The 27,222-nt window shown below is 35.2% G+C and overlaps 2 protein-coding genes across 4 annotated transcripts in view; one reads left to right on the plus strand and one right to left on the minus strand.

Annotated features, from left to right (window-relative positions):
* CCPG1 (cell cycle progression 1) overlaps positions 1–1,178 on the plus strand; it is a 41,298-nt gene extending 40,120 nt beyond the window's left edge. For 2 of the 3 annotated variants that reach the window (XM_030318130.2, XM_030318128.1), the window contains one exon: positions 409–1,178. In XM_030318130.2, coding sequence (XP_030173990.1) covers positions 409–598 — 190 coding nt within the window. In that variant the 3' untranslated portion in view covers positions 599–1,178. The remainder of the gene's footprint in view (positions 1–408) is intronic. The other variant, XM_030318129.1, reaches the window with a different exon arrangement.
* Positions 1,179–1,200: 22 nt separating this feature from the next.
* PIGB (phosphatidylinositol glycan anchor biosynthesis class B) overlaps positions 1,201–27,222 on the minus strand; it is a 40,515-nt gene continuing 14,493 nt past the window's right edge. Inside the window, 7 exon segments of the mRNA XM_030318135.1 lie at positions 1,201–1,538; positions 2,049–2,229; positions 3,859–4,072; positions 10,676–10,740; positions 11,347–11,558; positions 12,924–12,975; positions 20,067–20,207. Of these exon segments, the coding sequence (XP_030173995.1) occupies positions 1,401–1,538; positions 2,049–2,229; positions 3,859–4,072; positions 10,676–10,740; positions 11,347–11,558; positions 12,924–12,975; positions 20,067–20,207 (1,003 nt within the window). The 3' untranslated portion in view covers positions 1,201–1,400.

Below are 27,222 nucleotides of genomic sequence, written 5' to 3' on the forward strand. Positions count from 1 at the left end.
AGAAGCCTGATTATGGAGTTTGAGGGAAAAAAAAAAAAAAGACTTTCTTTTGTTTGTAAGAGATGTATACATATTCCTGCTGAGGGGTGAAGCCAATGGGGAGGGATTGGTTTTGCAGGAGAGGAAAAATAATGGAAACACATCTCATTATTTTATTGTCACATTTCTATTTATTTGTTGGGTATTTCCCCTTTGTTGCCACTACAGTTATGTTTGTCTATTTTTTCTGTCTGTAGGATAAAAGTATAATACTGAATCTTTTTGGTATGGTTGTATTAGGATTATACTTCAGGTTAATTTAACATCCTTTTTCAGAGTGTTCAGATAATTAATGGAGAAAAACATTAAAATTGTTTCTTGTTTAAATTTAACTCTAACATAGATGAAAAATGTGTTTACTGCTTTCAGTCGACCAGATAAAAAGCAACGTATGGTAAATATTGAAAACTCCAGGCATCGAAAACAAGAGCAGAAGCACCCTCAGCCACAACCTTATAAAAGGGAAGGTAAATGGCATAAATATGGTCGCACTAATGGAAGACACATGGCAAATCTTGAAATAGAATTGGGGCAGTTACCTTTTGACCCTAAATATTGATTGTCATGATTCAGTTAAATTAGAAAATGGTAACAGAAACATGGATGGTATCTACAATGTTTGGTATTGAAACTAAAATGAAATTATCAAGATAATGTCTTTCTATCATTTCTAAGTATCAGTTTGATGACTTTACATTATTACTCAGAAGCATCAAGCAAAAGCTTACTAACTTGCATTTTCCTGTAGTTTAGTTTTGCTGAAATTTTTTTGGCACTGGAAATGTTCAACTGTAGTTTCAAGGAAGCCAGGCATGCAACAGATTTTGTGCATGAAATGAGTCTTCCTTTCAGTGTATGAGCTTAAAGCAAGCTCAAATCCTATGACAAAGTGTAATTAACACTGATATTTGTGTTAAATTTGCAGTAGAGCTTGAAAAAGTACCTTGTGATGGAATTTCATCTTTAACACTTTATAATCTTACACTTGCTTCTTGTCTTTTTGTGGGTTCAAGAGCCCGTTGACTTGTGAAGAATTTGCTGCCTTCTTATGAGCTTGCTGACTTGTTCTCTTGTGAAATTTCTTGCACATCTGAATATTGTGGAAGAAACAATAAAACTACACCATGAGGAAAACTAAAGGTCTTTATTTAAAATCTGGCATTTGTATTAATATATGATTTTATACTTTGTGATATTTTTCATACATTTCCTCAGTAGTGATATTTGGTAAATCAGTTCAGTGGTGTTTTGCTAGTTCATAAATTTTACCCAGTATTTACAGGAGTATTTACGCAGCATCTGAATATTTCTACCCAGCAATGTCTGTTTCTCTAGAAAAGATTTAAACACAGTTGAGAATTTCAGCTTCTGTTGAGTTTCCTTTTTAATTTCCGTTCATAGACATATATGTGACTTCCAGTTCGACCTTCTGGCAAGTGAGTGTGGAAGAACACAGCAGTTCTCTCATAGCTGCTTGAAATTAGGAAAGCACTTATTTCCTAGAAGTAAATAAACGTTTAAATAAATAAAGGCTACATTTTGCTGAGCACTGTTTCAAGAATTTTAGAATGACCTCATTTGCGTCTCTACCACTTTTTTCTTAATAAAACAATATAGTTCCTTAATAAAAGAATTAACTTGTTAAGTAACATATTTATCTTGATAGTTATAGAACTGGGACGGATTTTGACCAGGGAAAAGACGAATTACAAATTATGGGGGATGGTGGGGTGCCTGCATGGCTCAGTTGATTGAATGTCATGATCTCACGGTTTGAGTTCGAGCCCCTCATCAGCTTGCTGCTGTCAGTGCAAAGCCCACTTCACATCCTTTGTCCCCCTCTGTTTGCCCCTCCTCTGCTCATGCTCTCTCAAAAATAAGTAAAACATTTAAAAAAATATATGGGTGTTGGAAGGGACCTTAAAAAAGTTATGTTGTCTGTTTACTTGAGTGCTAAACTTGAGGCGAAATATAAATAGTAAGTTTCCCCTTTTTTCGTGTTTCCTTACCTCCTCTAAAATGCTGAAGATGATCAAGTGAGTAGGCAGTGTCGAATCATTGTGAAACTCTCTATAAAGCCAGTTTAAGGGATTTAGATAAAATATATCTGCTTCATCAAGATACTGACTTTTTCCAGTCAGGTCTGGGGGACATTGGAGAAATCTCATTGGAAGTGGGTAGTGGACATGGCTATAAAGAGAAAGTTAAGTTAAAAGTTACAAGAAGTAATAAAAATTTTTTTTTCAAAGTACTCTTAAAATCCATCATGTTCACATAAGAAAATGTGAAATCTGAATCTTAAATGGGTTCCAATTGAGGTGAAGAAGCAAGCCTTTAGTGTAGTTTTCTCAGAGATGGACAATATGATTCTTACACCATGTTGCTTGTTGCCGCAGCAGCATAACCATCAAGTCCAAACTAAAGCATGAAACGTCACTTCAAGGTGGGATAGTAAGTAGTGTGGGAGACTCCATCTTCTGTAACAGTATGCTCTTGCAAGAATGGAAGGGGCCTTTGGGACCAGGTAGGTTACTTGTTAATAAGAGTAATTCCCCATAGGCTTAATTGGCAAGGTAGAAAATTTCATGAACCACAAAGGATTCTCGCTTTCTTCCCTTTCTGCTCTGAAAGGGGATGGATCACATCCTTTAAATAAGTTTTTTCCTGTGTGGTTTTTGTTTTTTGTTTGTTTTAGATTTATTTAAATAAGCTTTAGTAACCAAGCAACATATGTTCACTGATTAAAATCCAAATAAGTAATGGTTTTATTGTGGCATAGAAAGACTAGAGTGCTTGTAAAAATGGATTGATGAATTAGGACAACTTAAGCCAGTTGCTTGCACTATGCAAAAGCCATGTTTATAACTTAGCCTCAGGAAAAATAACTATGTGATAGAGCTTTTTGTTATCTATGAAATGCATACAAGTAAATTTACACAAGACCTAACACTTCATGGACTTTTATAATTTAGGAGATGAAAATCTTGCTTCAGGGAGAAAATAGAAACACCTGAGAAAAAGTTGCCAGCCTTCTACTCCAAAGTAGGCATTAGACATTTTTTGCTCCATTGTGCAGTTTGAAAAATGTAAGATAAGAACTTGGTGAACTATTCAAAGCCTAAGACATCAACTGCTACAACCATGTATGAAAAGCACTTGGTGCCTTTAGAATTCCTGTTGTCTGCAGCATTACTGCTATCATGAGCATGGAGAGACAGTGAATGTCCCACTCTCAGCTCTGGTCTTTTTTATATAGTAGGTGAGCCTCAAGTTGAAGGGATACTTGGGGTCTTAAATCAAACTGGTGGCTTTTGCTAGCCAATCCCAACTTTCCAAATTGTGTATCAATGATCCGGCATTGATGATTCAGTTAAGCAGAGTATTGCAAAAGTGTTAAGTTACCTTAAAATGATATCAACTTTGACATTTAGTTGACTATGCACATGGAAAATTAACTTGAGATTGTTTAAAGCCAGGTTAAGTAGGTGTATAACTTTTTAAAACAAAGCAGTTTACTCTTGTACCATTATTGGGCATTTGGTAATGAATGCAGCTTAGAACAGAAGCATAGGACCAAATGGATATTTTTTTAAACTGTCCTGCAAAATTAAGGCAATTTTAGTGTTATATTTCTCAGAAACACTTAATTCAAGCATTAGGATATCATCTAACTGAATTAACTAATTTTTATAGGTGAGACAACTGATATGAAAAGAGATCACTTGATCAGTGGTCAGTTAATTTAAACTCAGGAATCTGAGGAATTTAAGTAGTCAGTTTCATTTTCTTAATAGCATATAGTGGAACAATTTGTATTACCTATAATAAGGAGTAGAGTGGCAAGGCATCATTATAAACACTGAGGCTGAAGATATATTGGGATTATTGTAACAGAGTTCTTGAATATGAGTCATGACATCAAGAGTACCTCGTTGATGAACTAAACCAGTATAGAAGGCGAGGAGCATATTTGATAAAAACAGGAAACTGAGTGCTGGTTTCTTCCACGTTTTGAGGTGGTTTAGTGAGTACCCTGTATGAAGATAGACATGTTGAACCATAATACTGGCACTCTTGTTTTAGGATAGCTAAGCAAATGTTAACTGCAGATACGTTTGTAATCTTTAATGGAAGTAGCACAAACTGTAATGCTGTCATAGACAAACAAGAAATAAGCAATAGGTGATCTTTATAATTTCTCTAAACCATTCACTATCATTGCCCTCTGGTCTTGACCTTTTTCTAGAAAAAATGATAGTGGAAAAAGTATGGCTAGGGAGTCCAACAGACCCAGATTTGAATTCTAACTCTGGCACAAGTTGCTTTCCTTTGCTGAGCATTAGGTTTCCCATCTGCAAATGGGATAACAGTAACTTTTCCAAGTATTAGAAAAATGTATGTCCTGTGCTTGTCATGGTACATAGTAGTTTGTTTACCTATCTCTTCTCTTTCATCTCCCAAGCACTAGCATTGGATTGCATACATATAGTCTCAGTAATTCTGGATGAAGATCAGCAGAGTATCCTCTTAGAAAAATAAACCACTGGAGAGATTTTCAGTAGTTCCTATATGTTTGGTGGCATGGATGGATATCGTTTTCTGAAAGAACTATGTCTTCTTTTGCTACAATGTTGGGCAACTTGGAGATGCTGAACACTTTTTCCATTTGTAAAATAACTCTTGCATGTGGCAAAAAACCCCAAGCAGAACAGAATAAATGAAAAGTAAAAGTCCCCTGTCCTCCTCCTATAGTCCTGCTCCCCAGTAATAATCATTGATAATGAGCACATTAGGATCTGATGAAAATACCATAAAAGAACAGGCCTTTCCACTGGGAAAGAAAAAGCTTTCTTGCCATTTTGTTCATTCTCCATCCACATGTACTGTCTCCTGGAATTAGATCATTGTTCTTTTGGAATTTGGGTACCCAGAATCTAGTCTGTGGCTTGCCTGAAATTTTAGCACTAATTCCCACTGGGGCCAAGGCACTGTTTTCCATGATTATCACCTAATTGACTGTTATCAGCTGTTTTAGCTTGGCTCAATCACTAAAAACAATTGAACATGAATAAAATTAATTTTGAACTATTCCCATTTAAGGACATTAACATAAGGTTGGCCTAGGAGGGATTGTTTCAAAAACAGGAGTAGGGGCGCCTGGGTGGCGCAGTCAGTTAAGCGTCCGACTTCAGCCAGGTCACGATCTCGCGGTCCGTGAGTTCCAGCCCCGCGTCGGGCTCTGGGCTGATGGCTCAGAGCCTGGAGCCTGTTTCCGATTCTGTGTCTCCCTCTCTCTCTGCCCCTCCCCCGTTCATGCTCTGTCTCTCTCTGTACCAAAAATAAATAAACGTTGAAAAAAAAAATTAAAAAAAAAAAAAGAATAAAAAAAAAAAACAGGAGTAAATTAAGATCTGTATTTCACTTGAATCACATCTAGTACTTGACACTAACTGAAGACACTCATTCTTTCAAGTTACCATTGTTGCAGATTAAGAAAACTGTTAACATTCAGTTTAGGAAAAACTGAAGATACCTTTCATTGTACACTTAAATGTTAATTAGATACGGGGCCTTAACAGCTTTTCTTTTATCTGTATTCGTTGCTTTGAAGATTATAGATAACATAATGCATATAAACAATATAATTGAAAATACAGCTATTGAAAATAATAATGAAAATAACTTCATCTATTCCAAGACATTTGATACCTGCCACTTACTTTGATAGCTGAATCAAATTTGTGCAAGAAATCTTAGATACCCAATTTTGTTCCTTGAGGAAATGTTTTAGATAACATTACCTGTAGTTCATTCTATTCATCAGTTGGAGTATCACACATCCCTCTCACCTAGTGCCTCAGATTACAAAAAGCTATCAAGTCTATCCTGGCAAGGTACTTTAGAAGACAGCTTGCCCTCAGGAATATTCAAATAAAGTATAACTTGGGCATCTGGGAAGTGGTACACTAGTTAACAATTTGTTCATTCACTAAATGTTCCTTAAAGTTTTTCAGAAACTGGCATTAGGGAGACAATGTTATGAGTGACTGATACAAAACTGGAGTACATGGTGGTGAATGTTGTAAAAATGGCATTTGAGGTAGAATGCTGGAAGAAAATGTGCTTTATTTCCAGCTTCAGTAAGGAGAGGAGTCTTAAGTTAGGTAATGCTTCTATTTCTTTGTGGTGATTTTAGGATGGATTCTTTCAGAGAGAACTCAGTCTCCATATTATTTGTAGAAATAATACACAGAAAATGCTGGGAAGAGAAGGAAAGAACGAACAGTTGAACAGACTTGAATTTGAATACTGAGGGTTTTCAAATTGACATTGAACATTTCCAAGGGGATTTCTGAAACTGGAGTTGTTAAAGGGAGAGTTGGAAATATAGTATAGCTACAGGTGCTAGTCTGTGCCACAGGAGAAGCTTAGGATCCATGGTTTTCTTACAGGGAAGTAAGTACTATGGTTTCTTCACCATTTTAAAGAGGCAGTTAACAAGATCCTAGTAACTGCTGCCCAGTAAGTTTACATAATTGTATGTACAAATAATATGGAGATGTGGCTCTCATTGAAAGAATCCACCCTAAAATGAACTAGCTTCTGAAAGGAATAATCCTCACAATGTAATGTAAGCATTACCTAACCTGAAATGTGAGACCTCTCTCCCAATTACTGAAGATTCTGGGAGCTTTCTATCTGTTCTATAAACCACTTACAGAAATCTGTCAGCCTGTCATGTAATTTCTATGAGAATAAAGATGTGGTAAGAACCCAGTGACTACTTGTCAGGATACAGATTCCTTCACTTCACATACAGTAGTCCTCCCTTCTCTGCGGGGGATACATTCCAGGACCCCCACTGGATGCCTAAAACTGCTGATAGTTGAGAACCCTATACTCTTCCTATACCTACATACCTATGATGATGTTTAACGTACAAATTAGGCATGGTAAAAAGTTAACAATAACTAATAGTAAACAATTATAACAGTATGCTATAATAAAAGTTGTATGAACGTGGTCTCAAAATTTATTGTACTGTAGCCATCCTCTTTGTGATGATGTGAGATGATAAAATGCCTATGTGATGAGATGAAGTCTGGTGAATGACACAGGCATTGTGACGTAGCATTAGGCTACTACTGACCTCAGGATGGTCAGAAAGGAGATCATGTACTTCTGAACCACAGTTTACTGCAGGTAACTGATATTGTGGAAAGTGAGCCATGAATAGGGGCAGGCCTACCATAAATTCTAACTCAGTGCTAAATAACATCCCAGAATATTTAATTTTCTTCTGTTACCTATGCCAACAAAGGTACATAAAAAAGGGTATACAGGAAGTTTTTGTAAGAATTTATAAGAAAGTGAAAATTCTCTCTGGGAAATGGGGCTAGATTATTCAGAGGGTGACAACTATAGGGTTTTGTCTTTTTGTACCATGAGTATATTTTTATAATACACACACTGGTTTCTTATCCAATCACTATCAGACTATTGTTAAACCATTATGTCCCAGTTGACCACTCTCCAGGATAAAATCTAAAAACTTGAATATGCGAAGAAGGCCCTGCATGAGTTGGTTCCTTTTTTACTCAGCCGTATCTTCTAATCATCACATGATTTATCTTGATATACACAATTACTTTTTAAGTTTTGGATACTTCATGTTACAATCTGTATTAAGCAGTAACTGATGAGTTCCTTCTTCCCAAGGTAAGGTTCATAGTAATGGAGAGGATGAAAAAGTAAGGGGCTGTATATTCCTGATCCCATCAAACACATCCTGGTTTTGGCAAGTTGTAATAGAAAACCCTATCTAAAAGCCCAAGAAAAAGATCTCCACCAGGTTCTACCAACCAGAGGTGTTTCTCTGTGTTGAACTTTTCATTTTGAAATACTCTAGGAAAGCTGTTAGGTTAACTTAAATTCAGTGTTTACATGAGAAAAAGGGTGGTTTAATTCTGTAATGTAACATACAGGAGAATGGGCCTGGGGAAGAGAGGCTTTATTTTTATTTGAAAGGAGACTTTATTAAGAATAAGAGTAATAAGAATATTGGGCACAGAGGGTGGTATCAGGAAGAATTTTGTTTTCCTACTTTGCTGAGGAAATAAAGCTATTTTCATCTTCATAGCGAGAAGTCCTAAATAATGCCAAAAAACAAAGATGTTTAAAGGCATTATGAGCATTTTATTTAAAGAGATGAATATCAAACCACCTAAAGGAGTTTAAGTGATTCTGAGAAGGGGAACTGGGAGGGTGGGAAGGGAACCACTGTTTTTTAAAACAAACTTAGGGAATGGCTTTTGAAACATCAGGCATGTGCAATTTTGACAAAAATAGTATATGGAGAAACAAAGTGGCCTAATCAGAGACCAGCAAGTTTGCATTGGCCACTTTGGTAGAAACAAATTAAGCAGATACCCAATGTAGAATTAGTAGCAGGTGTTAGGAACCTCATCAGCACAAATGACAGAGGTTCAACTAAAAATTTCAATGTTACTAGACCAATGGCACCTGTCTTACAGATGAGGAAACTGATGCACAAGGTTAGATCACTAAGGATAAGAGCCAAATATAGAAGATATGTTTTCCAGAGTTAGGTCCTATTTTGAACAGTACTCAGGGAAATTCAAATTAGGCAAGAGAAATTATTGGAGATTGAAAAAATGGCTGGAGTTTTTCCTCTTCATGTGTCCAGTCCCTACCTGAGCCTGAAGTTTATCTCTCCTCTCGAATCTGGCCTGGCTTTGCGACTTGCTTTGACCAAAAGAATGTGGTGGAATGGACAGTGTACCAACTACAGACATAATAAGTGAAGTTTTAAGCCACTAAAAGGTGGCTGTTACATAGCAATTGATGATAGAGTTGTGTCTATATAAAAATCAGGTTAAAAGAGGTCACAAAAGAACAAAAACTGAGATTTGAGATATAATAAAACTCAAAATTTCATGACACAGACTGGACCATTTAAAACAAAGAGAACTACTGCCTGCTACTGTTCCTGAACATCCAAAGATTAATGTCTGTTGGTTCACTACAGACTCTTAGTGGGAATACAAGTCTCCTAGGAATTAGAATCTTTAGGTCTAATTCAAGGACTGTAGATACATGTGCCCACAGGAAAAGATCACATTCTCTGAGAAGATGAGGGGTTTTGCTAGTTCCTGGTCCTTTAGGGATCCTTCTGAGTGGACACAGGATGGCACAAAGGCTGATTATCATTCATTAGAAGGGGATCTCTTCAGCCCTCATCAGCATTTTATCTCAATCTCTGGGACTGGAAATGTCACCAGGAACCTGCCATTTAAACAGTTCATTGTTTTGGACTGGGAATGAGGATTCACACAACTCAGTCTTTCTCTAAAACATTCTCTAAAGACAGAAGGCACAGAAGTGGAATGCTGGAAAAACTCAAATTATACAAATGGAATGAAACCAAATTCCTAAATTAACCAAACAACAACACCACACACAAATATTTGTCCTCCAGTATGGCAATATGCCTGGGCAAAAACCAAACAATTTATAACTTTAACTCCAATTCACATCATTGTAAAGCAAAAATTTGAATAGTGGTTCATAAACAGATTTGCTCTGGTGAATGGCCCCAGTATTCTTAAGACTTACCAAATATCTGTTCTGTTTGATGCCTATATTTTTGTGCCTGCATTTTTATATGACGTAAGACTGTAGAGACACAAATGACCTTTGGTTTCAGTACTTCAGATGTATCAAATATTTAGATTGTGTGTGTGTGTGTGTGTGTGTGTGTCTATCAACTGAAGACAGTACATCTGAGATCTGTAGATGATGTATACTTGGTCAAAGGTGGCTGCTTAACCTTGGGTGGTTTGCTGTTTTTTGGTTTTGTTTTGTTTTGTTTTTTAAGTAAAAAGTTTGATGCCATTGACTACCTAGTTTTTCCCAGCCTCCAGTCTCAGTTGATTACTTCTTCCCTCCCTAGTTCAGTGATTTTTTTTTTTTAGTGATTATTTGAAAGAAGCCAACAGTCATTTATTCTGAATTAAACTTGCAGTTAGTAGTTTCAATTTCAGTTTTTCCAAACCAACCAATGTAAAAATTCACATTTTCCAGAGTTGAGGAATAGAAGACTTTGTACAAGTCATATGTAAAAAAAAAAAATTACTGCAAAGACCTAGTGGAAAAATGGAGAAAAGGTCAAAAATAAAATCAGAGGTATGCATCACTTTAAAAATTGCATAGGCATTAGAGTGAGTCTTAAAGGGGTAGATGTGTATAAAGAAACATTAAAAAGTAGTTTCAACAGCTATAAATATATTTTTCATTTATGGAATGAAGAATTTCATAGTCTAATCATAAACTTAAAATGCTAAATAGACCTATTCCATTACTTTATAGGGAAAGATTTCTAACAGCCAGAAATATTACCACCCAAAGGCTTTGGATATTAAATCCTGTTTTTATTTCACATTACAGGACACAGGAAAAAGTAGGCTGCAAAAGGAATACTGCAGTAATATAATTTGTAATTAGGAATTTCTCATTTAGCTTAGTTAAAAACTATTTTCGTGTTTTATGGAAAATTTATTGTCTTAACTATTTCTATATAAATACAACTTTTTCTATATTAAATAAAAATACTTACCACAGAACACCATGCAAAATGGTAAAACTGGATAGATAAACCTGAATTCTTTGTGGCTCAACATGCTATAATAAAAACAGATATTAAGAGAAAATAGTGTTTTCTCATATTACATGACAGTTTGAGAAATAAATATATTTAAAATGAAATATAGTTAACATCTGTTTCTAAATACTGAGACTGAATTTCATGCTTCAGGAAGCAGTCTCTTTTTTAGTTATGAGATGATGTGTTAAAAGTAATCCTAACATTTGATGTCAATGTGAAATTCTAAAGTACCATTACATTCTAAAAAAGATTTCTATTACCAATCCAACTAAGTCCTATTACTCAAATTTGGAATAAAGATATATACATTTTCATTGAAAAATATAATTTCTCTGGTCCTTCAGTACTTAAAATTTTGGTAGTTTCAGTTTTTAGAAGCAAATAAAATGTTTTCAACTTCTTAAAAATTGATTGTAATCCTTGACAAGTGAACTAAAGATATCAGAAGTATTCATTCTGAGCATCAGCATAATTATTATCTTTTCTGTCTGCTAAATAATATCACTAACGAATCATAAGAGTTAATACATCTCCAGAAGACAAACAGTTTACTTTTTGAAGAATTTAGTTAATTTCTTGGTAGCATTAAAAAAGTCTAATTATTTGCACAAATAGAATCTTACCTGTAAACTAGCAGTGTCCACAGTATAGTTACCAAAAGTATTCGGTACCTCTTTGGGGCCAGAAAGCAGCCATGAATAAAGAATGGTAAGTGAGTACCCAAAACAGCTGGAAATCCTTGACTGAAGTACCAATGCCATGGATGAGAACCATAAAACGTTCCCAAATTCTGTAGCACGTTAAATTTCAAAAAATTATATTGAACCAGGGTCCACTGGGATAGTTGATGGAAAAAGAAATAGGATTGTATTAGTGCCAGGTATGAATCTTTGGCATTAGAGAATTTGGCAGAATCTTGACATTAAATCAGGAATGAAGTTAAAAAAAAAAAGATGATAGTTTATATTAATAATTTTGACTAATGACCACATGAAATCATTCTTTATTCATTTTTTTAAATTCCAAGTTTTAATGTGTTCTTTTGATTTATAAGCTAGTTTCTGCAGTTTAAGAAAGCATGATTAAATGTTGATGTGTATTTTGATAAGTTTTACATGCAATAATAGATAAAGATCTTCAAAAATAGTTTTTATATGAGTATGTGTGTTACTGATATTCAAAACTTTAGTACCTTATGATATCACACATTATTAAGATAAAGCTTTGAAAACATTACCATTTGAATTAAAGCACAAAGAAGATAGTAACATCAACAACAGCAGTTAACAGTAAGTGGTCATTTCTCCCAGGCACTGTTGTAAGTAAGTAAGTCTTTACATGCAGTATCTCATTTAACTCTTCAGCCTTATGAGACAGATACCACAGTTATTTCCAGATAGGGAAGGTACATAATATGGCAAGAAAGGTACATAACTTATCCAAGGTCACATAGGTAATAATGAGGGCACTAGCTTTCAAACTGTGACCGTTTGATTCCAGAGCCCCTAAGTGACTTAAAATCAGGGAACTTAAAACAACCAAAGGCCATTACCAACAGTCATGACATTAAAATGTCAAACAAAGGGGCGCCTGGGTGGCGCAGTCGGTTAAGCGTCCGACTTCAGCCAGGTCACGATCTCGCGGTCCGTGAGTTCGAGCCCCGCGTCGGGCTCTGGGCTGATGGCTCAGAGCCTGGAGCCTGTTTCCGATTCTGTGTCTCCCTCTCTCTCTGCCCCTCCCCCGTTCATGCTCTGTCTCTCTCTGTCCCAAAAATAAATAAACGTTGAAAAAAAAAAAATTTAAAAAAATAAAATGTCAAACAAAATGCTTGAAGAATAGAGAGTATTTGGATTAATTTGGAATTCTGAATGATTAACTTGGGGTCAATTAAAATCATTTAAAAAGTTAACCTTTATTGTTAACAAACCTGACTTAATTGTACAAACTTGACAAAAATGTCATAAAATCGACTCCTTTTAACTTCAACTAGGAATACAAAATTATGTTTTATAGAAAGCACAGCAAATTGAATGAAGGGTATATGCCAATAGCTTTTTTTTTTTAATGTATCCCATAAAATTTTAAAAAAGTGATTTGCCTGTGTTCCCAAATATTCACAGATTAAGAAGTCAGGTTGAGTTTTTAGTGTAATAAATGGTTAAATTAAAAATAGCTGTTAGTTTAATATGTTTTTACTTACTTGACCAAAAAAAACCCGATCAATTATCAGAGACAAACTTAAAGTGATAAATCTGAAAAACAAAACAGAAGAGTGATTAATATTCTGAACCTACTGAAAATCCAATGTTGGCATATGGCTTCGCAAATGCTTGGCATCAAAAGTCACTTTAAAAATGCTTTACAATTTTGCCAACTGAATGTGGATTTATACATGTTGAAAGATCTTCCACTGACAGTGGCTGTATTTAAGGAAAGTTTCTAAATTAATAAACACTGTATTATCTATTGCTGTACAAAATTACCCCACAACCTGGCAACTTAAAACTATGAACATTTATTATCTTACAGTATTGTGGGTCAAGAATCCAAGTGGAGCTTAGCTGGTGTCTCTGAGTCAGAGTCTTTCATGAACTGTCAAAATGTTGGCTGGGGCTACAGTTTCATCTGAAAGCTTCACTGGTCCTGGTGGGGAAATTTGCTTCCACACTCTCTCACATGGCTGTCGAGATCAGGGATCAGTCTCCCACATGTGACCTTTTTCTTAAGACTACCTCCTGATATGGAGATCGGCACCTCAGGGTGAGCCAGCCAAGACAGAGTAAGGTGGGCACCAACCTGGATGCCACAGTCCTTTTATAACCCAATGTTGGAAGTGTCATCCCTTCTGCCACATTTCTACTTGTCAGAATGGAGTCAAAATGTCCAGCACATGCTCAAAGGAAGGGAATTACACAACTACATGAATATCAAGGGCATGGGATCAATGGGGGCCATCTCAGAGGCTGCCTACCATAAACATATACACAGAAAAGTACACTATGAATATAAGCTTTCATGAATCATCACTATATTAACACAGCTGTGTAACTGTCATATAGATTACAGGATATGGAGCATTAGAAGCACTTCGAAAGGCTTCTTCATCTTTCCAACCAATCTCCACTCTCTTCCCAAGGGTAACCACTATCCTGACTTCTGATAGTGTAGATGTTTTGCCTTTTATTGAGTTTTACAAAAATGAAATCACACTATATGTACTATGTCCAGTTTCCTTCGATCATTATGTTTATGAGATTAAGCCACAGTTTTTTGTATATTTCAGTAGCTCATTCATTTACAATACTATATAGTATTCCACTGAATACGAATAACATACCACAATGTATGTATTCTGTTGATGAACACTATGCTTCCCTTTTTAACTATTATGAACAGTGCTATGAATGTTCTTTTATGCAACTTTTGTTTCCCATATACATTTCTGCTGAGTATATACTTAGGATTGAAATTACTGGACCCTAGGGTTTAGGTGCAATCAGCCTTAATAAATTCTTACAGTTTTCCAAAGCGGTTGTATCAATTTATATTCCCACAGGAATATGTAAGGGCTCTGTATCTTTTTAGACCATTTGGGTAGATGTACACTAGCATGTCATGATGGTTTTAATTTACATTTCTTTGATGACTAATGAGGTGAGTATCTTTATACTTCTTGGCCACTTAAATTTTATCTTTTGAAGTTCAGGTCTTTTAATCAATTTTCTATTGCTACCTTGCAGATTTTTACAAGTTCTGTATATAATTGATTGGAATTTTTTTCTTGGTGATGTTTTTTGTATTGCATATATCTTCTGGTCTGTGGCTTGCTTTTTCACTCTCAGTGGTGAATCTGATGAACAAAAGTCTTAAATATTAATGTATTCAAATGTATTTATCTTCTCCTTTATAGTTAATACTTAACTATATTCTATTTAGGAAATCTTTGCCTGCCTCAAGTTCATGGAGATATTCTATCATATCCTGAAGAAGTGCCACTCTCTTACCTTTACGTTAAGATCTATAATTCTTTTGGATATTTATTCATTCATTTATTTGCTTATGGGAAGAGGAGTTAAAGTTAATTTTTTCCCAAATGGATATCCAGCTAATTATATATTTATTGAAAAAAATTATCCTTTCTCTACTGCCTTATCACTGTTGTTATAAATGAGCGACTATATGTCTGGGCCTGTTGCTGGACTATTGTGTGCAACCAGTCTATTTGTTTTACCTTGCAATAATTCTAAGTTATTTTAATTACTATAACTTTGTAATAAGTCTTAATATCTATTAGTGTAAGTCTTCCAACATTTTTTTTCTATGATTCTTTTAGCTAATATTGGTATTTTGCATTCCACTGAAAAATTTAAAATCAGCTTTATCGATTCATACACATACACACCCCATACTGGGCTTTAGTTGGAATTGCACTTAATATATAGATCACAATTTGGAGAGAACTGATATCTTTAAAATATTGAGTCTTCTGTCCATGAAGATAGTATATATACTCTTCCATTTATTTAGGTCTTCATTAGTTTCTCCCCAAGTTTTATAACTTCCTGTGTAGAGTTCTTGTACACCTTTCATTATTTTATTCATAGAAATCTGATGTTTTTTGATGCCACTGTAAATTATAGTTTTCCTTTTTTTATTTTGACATAATTCTGAGTGAGAAAAGTTACAAGAATAGTATAAAGAATTCCCATATATACTTCACCTAGATTCCCCAAAAGTTAACATTTTACATATTTGCTTTATCTTTTTCTTTCCTCTCTTTAAATATGCATTTTTTCCTGAACTGTTTAATAAGTTGCAGACATCATTCGCCTTCATCTCTATACTTTTAGTGGTATTTCCTAAAAATAAGAAAATTCTCTTACATAAACCACAAATAATGAGAACCAAGAAATTAATATTAAATTTTTATGGCTATCTAATTTACACTTTGTTCAGGTTCTGCCAATTGGCCCAATAGTGTCCTTTATACAAAGAAAAAGAAAACCCTGATTATTTTTTGTATTCACTTGTTGTATGTCTGTAGTCTCCTTTAATCTAGAATATTTACTTAATCTTTCCTTATCTTTCATGACTGGCATATTTGAAGAATACAAGTCAGTTTATTTTCTAAAATGTATGTCAATTTGGGTTTGCCTGATGCTTTCTCATGATTAGATTCAGGCTATGCATTATGGCAGTAATACCACAGAAGGGTCAAGGTGTTTTCTCTGCTTCTAATCAGGAGTTTCATGATACTGACCTCTCCAATTACTGGCAATGTTAACTTTGATCACTTCCAAAAAATTTATTTATTTATTTACTTAAGATTTTTTATTTTTAAGTAATCTCTGCACCCAGTGTGGGGCTCAAACCCACAACCCTGTGATCAAGAATTGCATGTTCTACCGATTGAGCCAGCCTTGGGCCCCTTAACTTTGATCACTTGATTAAGGAAGTATCTGTCAAGTTTCTCTACTGTAAAATTATCTTTTGTAATTAATACATATTTTATAGCAAGATACATTGAGACTACCCACTAGTTTTAGTATACAAATGGCAATCAGTATTCATATATTGACCTTGTATCCAGTGAGCATGCTGAATTTATTTACTAATTGTTTAGATTCTTTTGGATTTCCTACATACAGTCATGCCATATAGTTTTACTTCTTTTTTTCCAAGTATTTGTTTTTCTTGCCTTACAGCACTAGCTAGTACATATACTGTTAAACAGCAATGGAAATAATGAGCATACATGTATTGTCTCCAGTCTCCGGAAAAAAGGATTTCAGTGCTTCAAGACTTAGTGTGATTTTGCTGTAACATTTTATAGAAATCTTTGTCATGTTAATGAAGACCCCTTGTATTACACATTTTCTAATGGTTCTTCCCTTCTCTCCCATCATGAATAGGCTTTTAATTTTATCATATGGCTTTTCTGTGCCTACTAAGATAGTCAGATGAATTTTTTCCTTTATTCTGTTAATGTCATGACTCATACTGATTGATTTTCAAATACTAAGCCTACTTCACATTCTTGGGCTAAAACCAATCTTGGTTATGTATTCATTCTCCTTTTTAATATATCAGTAGATTCAATTTGGTAAGATTTGTTTAGATTTTTGCATTCATAGTCATGAGAGAGATTGATTTATAATTGACTTTTCTTGCAAGGTTCCTTGTCAGATTTGGGGATCAAGGGTATGGGATCTTCATTAAAGGAGTTGGGAATTTTTTTTTCTTCTATTCTGTGGAATATTTTGTGTGGATTAATGTTTTTTCTTCCTTAAATATATGGTAGCATTCACCAGTTAAGCCATCTGAGCCTGGCATTTCTTTAAGTTCTTAATTGCAAATTCACTTTATTATATATAGTACTATTCATATTTACTATTTTCTCTTTTGCCAGTTTTGGTAAGTTGTTTTTTCCTAGGAATTCATCTATTTTATTTAAGTTGTCAAATTTATTAGCAAAAAGTTGTTCATATTATCCTTTTATCTCCTTAATGTCTACATGATCTATAATGATGTCCCATACTATGTTTTGTCTTGCTAATTGTTGGTGAGACAATGTGGCAGCTGAAAGACAACTGAATTATGTTTGATTTTACAGAATGAATGACAAAATGATGTCCCAAATTCTCAAGGTCATGTAAAAGGCAAAAAGAAGTAGGTCCATACATATTAGAAATTTTCCCAAGACTAAAGCAAGATTTTTCTCCATATTTAGAGATACTATTCTTGTCTGGATATGCAACTGTTTTTTTGTTTGTTTGTTTGTTTGCTTGTTTTTTCTTTTTTTCAAAATAAAAAGCCCAAGGTGTAGAGGTTTTTGGTTCTAGTCCCAGTTCTGATCCTGATCAGCCAAAAGAGCTTGCAGGTATCATTTTCTTCCCTGAAACTCCACTGCCTCATCTACAAAGTGGGAGTGTTTAGATTAGATGAATTTTGTGTTGTTTTTTTTTTTTTTAAAGTGAACTCTACCCCCAATGTGGGGCTTGAACTCATGACCCTAAGATCAAATTTCATGCTCTACCAACAGAGCCTGCCAGGCACGCTACAACTGGTTATTTTGAAAGGATGCATGAGGCGCTTGGGTGGCTCAGTTGGTTTAGTGTCTGACTCTTGATATTGGCTTAGGTCATAATCTCATAGTTTGTGAGTTTGAGCCCCATGTCAGGCTCTGCGATGACAGAGTGGAGCCTGGTTGGGATTCTCTCTGTCTCCCTCTCTCTCAAAATAAATCTTAAAAAAACATTAAAAAAAATAAAGTGTCCTTAATACATAAAAGGCTGTTGGCTAGGGCCAAACTCTATATACCAATACTTGAGAGTGTAAGACTAATTAGGACTGTGAATCATATTTGTCATGCACTGTACAATTTCAAAGTATTTTCATATACATTATCTCATTTGTTCTTTCCTATATTTCCCTTCAAAATAAACAAGTATTTGATCTATATGAATAGGCTCCTTCAGGCCTTTACAACTTGAAGCATGCTGATTCCCTAGACCTGGCAAACTCATGTTCATGTTTGATGTTACTTAAAACTTCCCCTACTTTATAAATGTTTCCCTATATAATGTTTCCCCTTCAAGCAGAATTAGGCTTTTTATTATCTTTTTTCCTATAACATTTTTGTTATATAACTACTTAGAACACTTTATATTGCTGGTCAAGAATTATTGTTATATCTCTTTCCCCCCCACCAATTTTGACCTTGGGAGCAGACACTGCATCTTCCTCACTTTTGAATCATCAAATGCTTGATACAAAACATCAATACTTGTTGAATGAATAAACTATACATCGTATTGCTGATGAGAGAAAAAAGGCTTTTCATCTCCCTGTGTAAAAGCCTACATGATCTGAGCCTCTGCTGTCTCTCTGACCTTATTATCATGTTCTTCCAAACTCACTTTCCTTTAGCTCAGTCTCATTGCTGTTCCTCAAAAATGCCAAATACACCCTTATGTCAAGGTCTTTGCACTTGCTGGTCTCTGCCTGTAATATTCTTTCCTTATCTAATTATCTCAATTCCTTTAGGTTTTGGCTCCAATGTCACCTTATCATGGTGGTCTTCCCCATTTACCCTATAAAAAATAACTGCTTCCCTCCTACACTAGCATTCTATGCTTATCTCTTGTTATTTTTCCCTATAGCATGTATTATCAATTGACAAATATATATTACTCATGTTTTTAATGGTCTTCTCCCACTACAATATAAATTTCATAAAGGCAGGGACTTTGTTAAGTTGCTATATCTCTGGAACCTGGGACAGTACCTGGCACATACTAGGATTAAACAAATATTTACTGAATGAATATAATACATTAAAAACAATGTTAATCTGAGAAATGACAGCAGTGGCAACTTGGCTTCCAGATGATTTAGCCCTTTTTGACTCCTACCCAAAAATAGACAGAGTGAATACTAGTATATTAAAAAAATTACTGTCATAAGAGTCAGAATGCATGCAGCCCTTTCAATAAATAATTGTTTTGGATACTCTACTAGATACTTGGGATACGTATGATCCTAGGAGCTCAAAATTAGAAGAAACGGGTTGTTTTTTTGCACAGGGGCCATACTAATCTTCTTTGTATTGTTCCAATTTTAGTATAAACTTTTTTGTTTTTACTGTTTATTTTTGAGAAAGAGAGAGGGAGAGAGAGAGACAGAGTGCGAGTGGGGGAGGGGCAGACAGAGACAGAGACAGAGAATCCAAAGCAGGCTCCAGGCTCTGAGCTGGCAGCACAGAGCCTGACTGTGAGATCATGCACTGAGCCGAAGTTGGATGCTTAACTGACTGAGCCACCCAGGTGCCCCCCTAACTTTAGTATATATGCTGGTGAACTGAGCACAGAAGACATGGGTTTCAATCCCAGTTCTATCACAGCTACCAACCAATGACTCTAGCTAACTCATTTTAATTTTGTCTGTTTCCTCTACTACAAACTAAAAATACCTACATTGTCTAGATCCAAGAATTGTGATCATGAAATAATACTTAAATACACATTATAAATTATAAAGCCTTACACAAATATAAAAGAATCACGTATTTCTAAAATGTATTTAAGAAACATTTAGGAAATGAAGTATAAAAAGTTCTAAATTAGAAAAATTGCAAAGAATCCCACTGAAGCAAATTAATTACTATTAACCATAATCATAAATATAAAAATATAAAATATAAATTTGGAAATATTGTTTCCTTAGTCTGACAATTCTCATTGACATTAAAAGATATAATAATTGACTACAAAAGTAAAATCTTGTTCATAATCTATAATTTATAGGTTATTAAAATTAATAGATGGATTGTAGCCATACTTACCCTATAGGTAAAAACTGATACAGAATAAGATCAAGCTTTTTCTGCTCTTGCCAGAAATGTCTGAAGACCAAAGGTATCCATGGAATGAGAGCTGTGGGACGAATTATGAAGGCAAGTGCCACCAGGGATGAGTACTTGACACTATAAGCAAGGAAAATGTGTTATAGGAAACACGTTTAGAAGTGATCTACAATTTATGCTGTAATATAACATTTAAAAAAATAATAGCATTTTCCTTTTGGTATAAATAGCTGTGTGATCTTGGGTAAGTTACTTATACTTCTGACTCTTAATTTTTCTTATCCATTCAAAGAGGTAATATCTAAGGTTTTTTCCAGCTCTGATATCCCAATTCTAGTCTTTTAAATTAAGAAGCTATTCATTGTCTTAATGTTGGTCTTGTTTGCTGAAAGGTATACTAATTTTTAGCTATACAACTCTGCCAATTGCTTTCCTGATGGAAAAATGGTCAAGTCTCTCTTAAGGAGATAAAAGAAAGTCACATAAAACCATTCTCTAAGAAAAAGAAAATAAATGCATTTAAGGAAACATTAGGATTATTTAGGCAATGATGAGCTTCTGAGTACATATGATTTTCTTTTGAAAGTAAGCTGCTAATTTTATCCAAACGAAAAATATGTATGTATAATTGATTAAAAAAAACAAACCCTACTATACAAACTTTAAGAGCATGGATAGAAATGTGGATTTTTATTATTAGGACTTCTCTCAATAACTGGCTAAAGGAGACTAATAATTTAATCATGAGGACTACAGACAGTAGATTATTACATGGAAATAGACTTAGCCCTGCTTAAAATTTAAAGCAGGGAAAACAAAACAACTTTATGGTACCATTATATATCTATTAACTAATAAGTAGCTATAGAGAAATTTCTGATGTTGGTGAGGATATAAGAGCAGGGATTTCAAATTCAAGTGCCTACAGAGACTACATAAATAATAAAAATGAGTGATGCAGACCATGGGGAGGCTCTGATACACGAAGGAATCCTTGCCCAAAATGTTGCTGGGCCTCTCATTTTTTCAAAAGAAACCAGAAATCCAGATTTTATGTAAGATCTCCCAATTTAAAAATGTTTCCAAGTAGTTTCTTCAAAAAACAAAACAAAAGCCACTGTGCAGGTGAAATAAAATATATTCATAGGTTGGTTTGTTTTGCATACATCCTAATGCAACCTCTGCTGTAGTGAAACTACTAACAGCATCCCCGGATGGACGTACACTTGTAGTCCTAACCTCACTCCAAACTTTCACACTTGTATGTCTTACTTTTTTTTCTGAGTATTTCTACACAGATCTATACTGGCATTCAAAATCAAAGTGTCTGAAATAAGCTCCAAACCTTCTCTGAAAACTGTTCAGTGTCTAATATTTAATAGTATCACTCAGTTTCTCAGTCTTAAAATTTTAAATTTTTTTTTTCAACGTTTATTTATTTTTGGGACAGAGAGAGACAGAGCATGAACGGGCGAGGGGCAGAGAGAGAGGGAGACACAGAATCAGAAACAGGCTCCAGGCTCTGAGCCATCAGCCCAGAGCCCGACGCGGGGCTCGAACTCACGGGCCGCGGATCGTGACCTGGCTGAAGTCGGACGCTCAACCGACTGCGCCACCCAGGCGCCCCAGTCTTAAAATTTTAGATTCCCTTAAATAGCAGCATCTCATCCCACACATCCACTTTGTTTCCTTCCCATTCCCATCATTTTACATCAAGTTCTGTCACTTGTCAGGAATATTTTCATAGTTCTTGTTTTCTTTCTTTCCTTCCTTCCTTCTTCCCTCTCCCTCCCTCCTTCCTTTCCTCCTCTCCTCCCCCCTCCCCCCCTTCGTCAAGCTTTCTTTCCTTTCCTTTTCCTTCCTTCCTTCCTTCCTTCCTTCCTTCCTTCCTTCCTTTGTATTGCCCTCAAATATCCCTTTACTTAATTAACATCATTGTCATCAGCAACACTTACTGAGCACTTACTTTGTAAGAGACCCTGTGCTATATGTTTTATATAGATTCTCACTGAATTCTAATGAGAGACGTTTTATTATCATTTTACCAAAATCAATGCTTAGGTATTCTCACACCATCATTAAATCTTTCATTTATAATAATTGCATTTTATTTTATTAAAAAAAATTTTAAAGTTAATTTATTTTGAGAGGGAGAGAGAGAGAGAATCCCAAGCAGGCTCCGCACTGTCAATGAGGAGCCTGATGCGGGGCTCGAACTCCCCAACTGTGAGATCATGACCTGAGCCGAAGTCGGACAATTAACCGACCGAGCCACCCAGGCACCCCTGTAATAACTGCATTTTTAAAGAAGTTTGCAAAATGTCATATATTCTAAGGCCAGGAATAGTACCTGTCATGCTTATCCAGGGAAGAATGCTTATGCAGTAGTCGTCTGTGCTACGTGACCTTCCCTGCTTGACTGAATCAGGGGAGGGCATCTGAACCCAGGCAATCTAAGACAGGCTAGTGTGAAACTATGTCCAAATAGGGATAATGCATTTAACAGACCTAATCAGATTTTCTCAAACTGAATGTGTATAGAGAATGTTGGACAGTTGGTAGTGAGGACAGAAATGGAGACTAGCTATAAGCTTAAAATTAGACAACCAAAACAGATTCACAGACGAGGCTATAAAGACACAACAGAACAGACTTTTCCTCAAAACTGCCTTGGATTCTATAAAATTCATTCATTTCATTTATGTGGCTGAGATATTCTATAATTTTCTTCTGCGCCTGGCTACAAGGTGCCTCTTTTCCTTATTTTTATTTATTTTTATTTTTTTAAAATTTCTTTTAATGTTTATTTTATTTTTGAGACAGGGAGAGACAGCATGAACAGGGGAGGGTCAGAGAGAGAGGGAGACACAGAATCTGAAACAGGCTCCAGGCTCTGAGCTGTCAGCACAGAGCCTGACGCGGGGCTCGAACTCGCGGACTACGAGATCATGACCTGAGCCGCCGACTGAGCCACCCAGGCGCCCCTTCCTTATTTTTATTTTTAACCTTACAGTAAAGCTCTCATCATATAGGTATGCTTAACTGAATGCCTATTCTTGCAATCAGGAGTCTAATGCAGAAACGATTTTATTTGATTTGATTCTCCCAACAACCTTTTTATATAGGAAGAATGGATACTAGTTTTTTAATTAGATGAAATTCTGGCTTTCCCCCTTTCACTATATCCTAAATACTGGTACTGCAAGAGAATTCTTTCTAAATCATATTTGGTTATGTCATGCTTTTCAAAAGTCTTCAATATTCAATAGTTTCTTACAACCTACAGAATAAAGTCTAAATTCTGCAGAAGGGCAGAGTCCCATTTCTGACTCATCCCTTATTCTTCTCTTCTCACTACAGAAGTGAGAACACTAGAGTGTGTGGCAGAATGGACAACCTGCCCACGATAAGATAAAACCCTTTTACAGCCTGTGTTTTTGCTCATGTTGTTCCCTTTGCTTGGCATTTGCTTCCCCTGTTATATAAGCCCAAATCAGGCCCATATATATTTTTTAATTTACTTTTTAAAATTGAAGTATAGTTGATACACAGTATTATTAGTTTCAAGTGTACAATATAGTGATCTGACATGTACATTATAAAATGCTTACCACAATAAATATAGTTATCATCTGTTACTATACAAAGTTATTACATTACTGACTATATTCCCAATGCTATAGTTTATATCTTCCTGACTTATTTACTTTATAAATGGAACTTTGTACCTCATAATCCCGTTCACATGTTTTTTCCCATCCAATCACCCCTCCTCCCATCTGGCAACCATCAGTTTGTTCCCTGTATTTGTGAGTCTGTTTGTTAAGTTTGTTCATTTGTTTTGTTTTTTAGATTCCACTTTAAGTGAAATAATATGGTAATTGTCTGTCTGACTTACCTCACTAATATCCTCTAGGTCCATCCATGTTGTTGTAAATGGCAAGATTTCATTCTTTTTTATGGCTAAGTAATATTCCACTGTGTGTGTGTGTGTGTGTGTGTGTGTGTGTGTGTGTACACGCACGTGCCAAACCTTCTTTATCCATTAATCTATCGATGGATACTTAGGTCGCCTCTGTATATTGCCTATTGTAAATAATGCTGCAGTAAACATAGAAGTGTGTATTAATGTTTTCATTTTCTTTGGATAAATACCAGATGTGGAATTGCTGGACTATATGTATGGTATTTCTATTTTTAATTTTTGGAGGAACTTCCATACTGTTTTCCATAGTGGCTGCAACAATTTACATTCCTGCCAACAGTGCATAAGGGATCCCTTTTCTCCAATCCAAGCCAGCACTTATTTTTTTGTCTATTTGATATAGCCATTCTGAGAAGTGTGAGGTGATATCTCATTGTAGTTTTGATTTGCATTTCTCTGATGGTTAGTTATGTTTAGCATATTTTCATGTTTGTTGGCCATCTATAGGTCTTCTTTGGAAAAGTGTCTATTTAGGTCTTCTGCCCATTTTTTTCATGTGATTTTTAATTGTAGTATTCTTTATGTATTTTGGATATTAACCCCTGACCAGATATATCATTTGAAAATATCTTCTCCCATTCAGTAGGTTGCCTCTACATTTTGTTGGTTTCCTTTGATGTGCAAAAAGCTTTTTATTTCCAGGTAGTCCCAATAGCTTATTTTTGCTTTTGTTGCTCTTGCCTGGGGAGACAGATCTAAAAATATATTGCTAAAACTGACATCCAAGAGTTTATGACCTGTTTTCTTTTGGGAGTTTTATGGTTAAAGGTCTTACATTTAGGTCTTTAATCTGTTTTATTTTTTTGTATATGGTTTGAAAAAAATGGTTGAGTTTCAGTCTTTTCCATGTAACCATCCAGTTTTCCCAACACTACTTTTTGAAGAGACTGTCTTTTACCCATTGTATATTCCTGCCTAGCTTTGTCATAGATTAATTGACCACAGAAGTGAGGGTTTATTTCTGGGCTCTCTATTCTTTCTTTCTTTTCTTTTCTTTTCTTTTTTCTTTTCTTTTCTCTTTTCTTTTTTCTTTCTTTCTTTCTTTCTCTTTCTTTCTTTCTTTCTTTCAGAGAGAGCATGAGCACACAAAATGGGGGAGGGGCAAAGGGAGAGGGAGAGAGAGAATCTCAAGCAGGCTCCATGCCCAGTGCAGAGCCTGATGCAGGGCTCAATTTCATGACAGTGAGATCATGACCTGAGATGAAATCAAGTCAGATGCTTAATCTAAGTGAGCCACCTAGGCACTGGGCTCTCTGTTCTGATCCATTGATCTATGTTTTTATTTTGGTGCCAGTACCATACTTTTTTGATTACCGTAACTTTGTAGTATAGTTTGAAATCTGGGAGTGTGATACTTACTGCTTTGTTCTTTCTCAAGATTGCTTTGGCTACTCAGGGCTTTTTGGCGGTTCCATACAAATTTTAGGGTTAATTTCTGAGAAAAATGCTATTGGCACATTGATGAGATAGCTTTGGGTAATATGGACATTTTAACAATATTAATTTTCCAATTCATGAACAAGGTATATCTTTCCATTTACTTGTGTCATCTTCAGTTTCTTTCATGAATGTCTTATAGTTTTAAGAGTACAGGTCTTTCACTTCCTTGGTTAAATTTATTCCTAGGTATTTTTAAAATGCATTTATAAATGGAATGGTTTTCTTAATTTCTCTTTCTGCTAGTTTGTATAGAAACACAACAGATTTCTATATATTAATTCTGTATCCTATAACTTTACTGAATTCATTTATTAGTCCTAATAGTTTGTGTGTGTGTGTGTGTGTGTGTGTGTGTGTGTAGACTTTATGGTTTTTGATATGTAGTATATTAACTGCAGTAGTGAGTTTTACCTCTTCCATACCAATTTCTTTTTCTTGTCTGATTGCTGTGGCTAGGACCTCCAGTACTATGTGGAATAACAGTGGTGAGAGTGGACAGGCTTGTCTTGTTCCTGATCTTAGATGAAAAGCTGAAAGCTTTTAGCTGTGGGTTTGTCACATAAGGCTTTTATTAGGTTAAGGTATGTTCCTTCTGTATCCACTTTGTTGTGAGTTTTTATCCTAAATGGATGTTGAATTTTGTCAAATGCTTTCTTAATTTTTTTTTAAAGTTTATTTATCTTGAGAGAGAGACAGTGTGAATGGAGGAGAGGCAGAGAGGGGGGGGGAGAGAGAGGGAGTCCCAAGCAGGCTCTGTGCTGCCAGCATAGAGTCTGATGCAGGGCTCAAACCCATGAAACCGTGGGATCATTACCTGAGCTGAAACTAAGAGACAGATGCTTAACTGACTAAGCCACTAGATGCCCCTTGTCAAATGCTTTTTAACCTTCATTTTGTTAATGTGGTATATATATCATGTTGATTTGCTTATATTGATCCTTGCAACTCTGGTATAAATTCCACTTGACTGTGGTAAATGATAACTTTTAATGTATTGTTGAATTCAGTTTGCTAATATTTTGTTGAGGATTTTTGCATCTATATTCATTAGGAATATTGGCTCATAATATTTTTCTTCTCCTTCTCTTTTTTTAGTGTCTTTGTCTAATTTTGTTATCAGGGTAATGCTGGCCTCACAATGAATGAACTTAGAAGTGTTCCTTTGTCTTCAATTTTTGGGAACAGTTTGAGGATAAGTACTAACTTTTCTGTAAAAGTTTTATAGAATTTGTTTGTAAAGCCATCTGATCCTGGAGTTTTAGTGGTTAGGAGTTTTTTGATTGCTGATTCAATTTCATTAATAGAAATCAGTCTGTTCAGATTTTCTATTTCTTTCTAATTGTCTTGAAAGAGTACATGTTTCCAATTTATCCATTTCTTCTAGGTTGTCAAATTTGTTGGCATATAATTTTTTGTAGTACTTTTATAATCCTTTATATTTCTATGGTGTTGACTGTAACTTCTGTTTCATTCTGATTTAAGTCCTTTTTTTTCTTGATGAGTCTGGCTAAGGTTTATCAACATTATTATCTTATCTTTTATTTTTTATTTTTTTTTATAATTGTTTTAAGTTTATTTGTTTTAGAAGGAGAGGGGGAGCATGCACACATGGCAGGGGCAGAGAGAAAGGAGAGAGAGAATTCCAAGCAGGTTCCACACTGTCAGCGTGGAGTCTGATGTGGGGCTCGAACTCACGAACTATGAGATATG

This window comes from Lynx canadensis, chromosome B3, assembly GCF_007474595.2.
Source record: "Lynx canadensis isolate LIC74 chromosome B3, mLynCan4.pri.v2, whole genome shotgun sequence".
Taxonomy (NCBI): Eukaryota; Metazoa; Chordata; class Mammalia; order Carnivora; family Felidae; genus Lynx; species Lynx canadensis.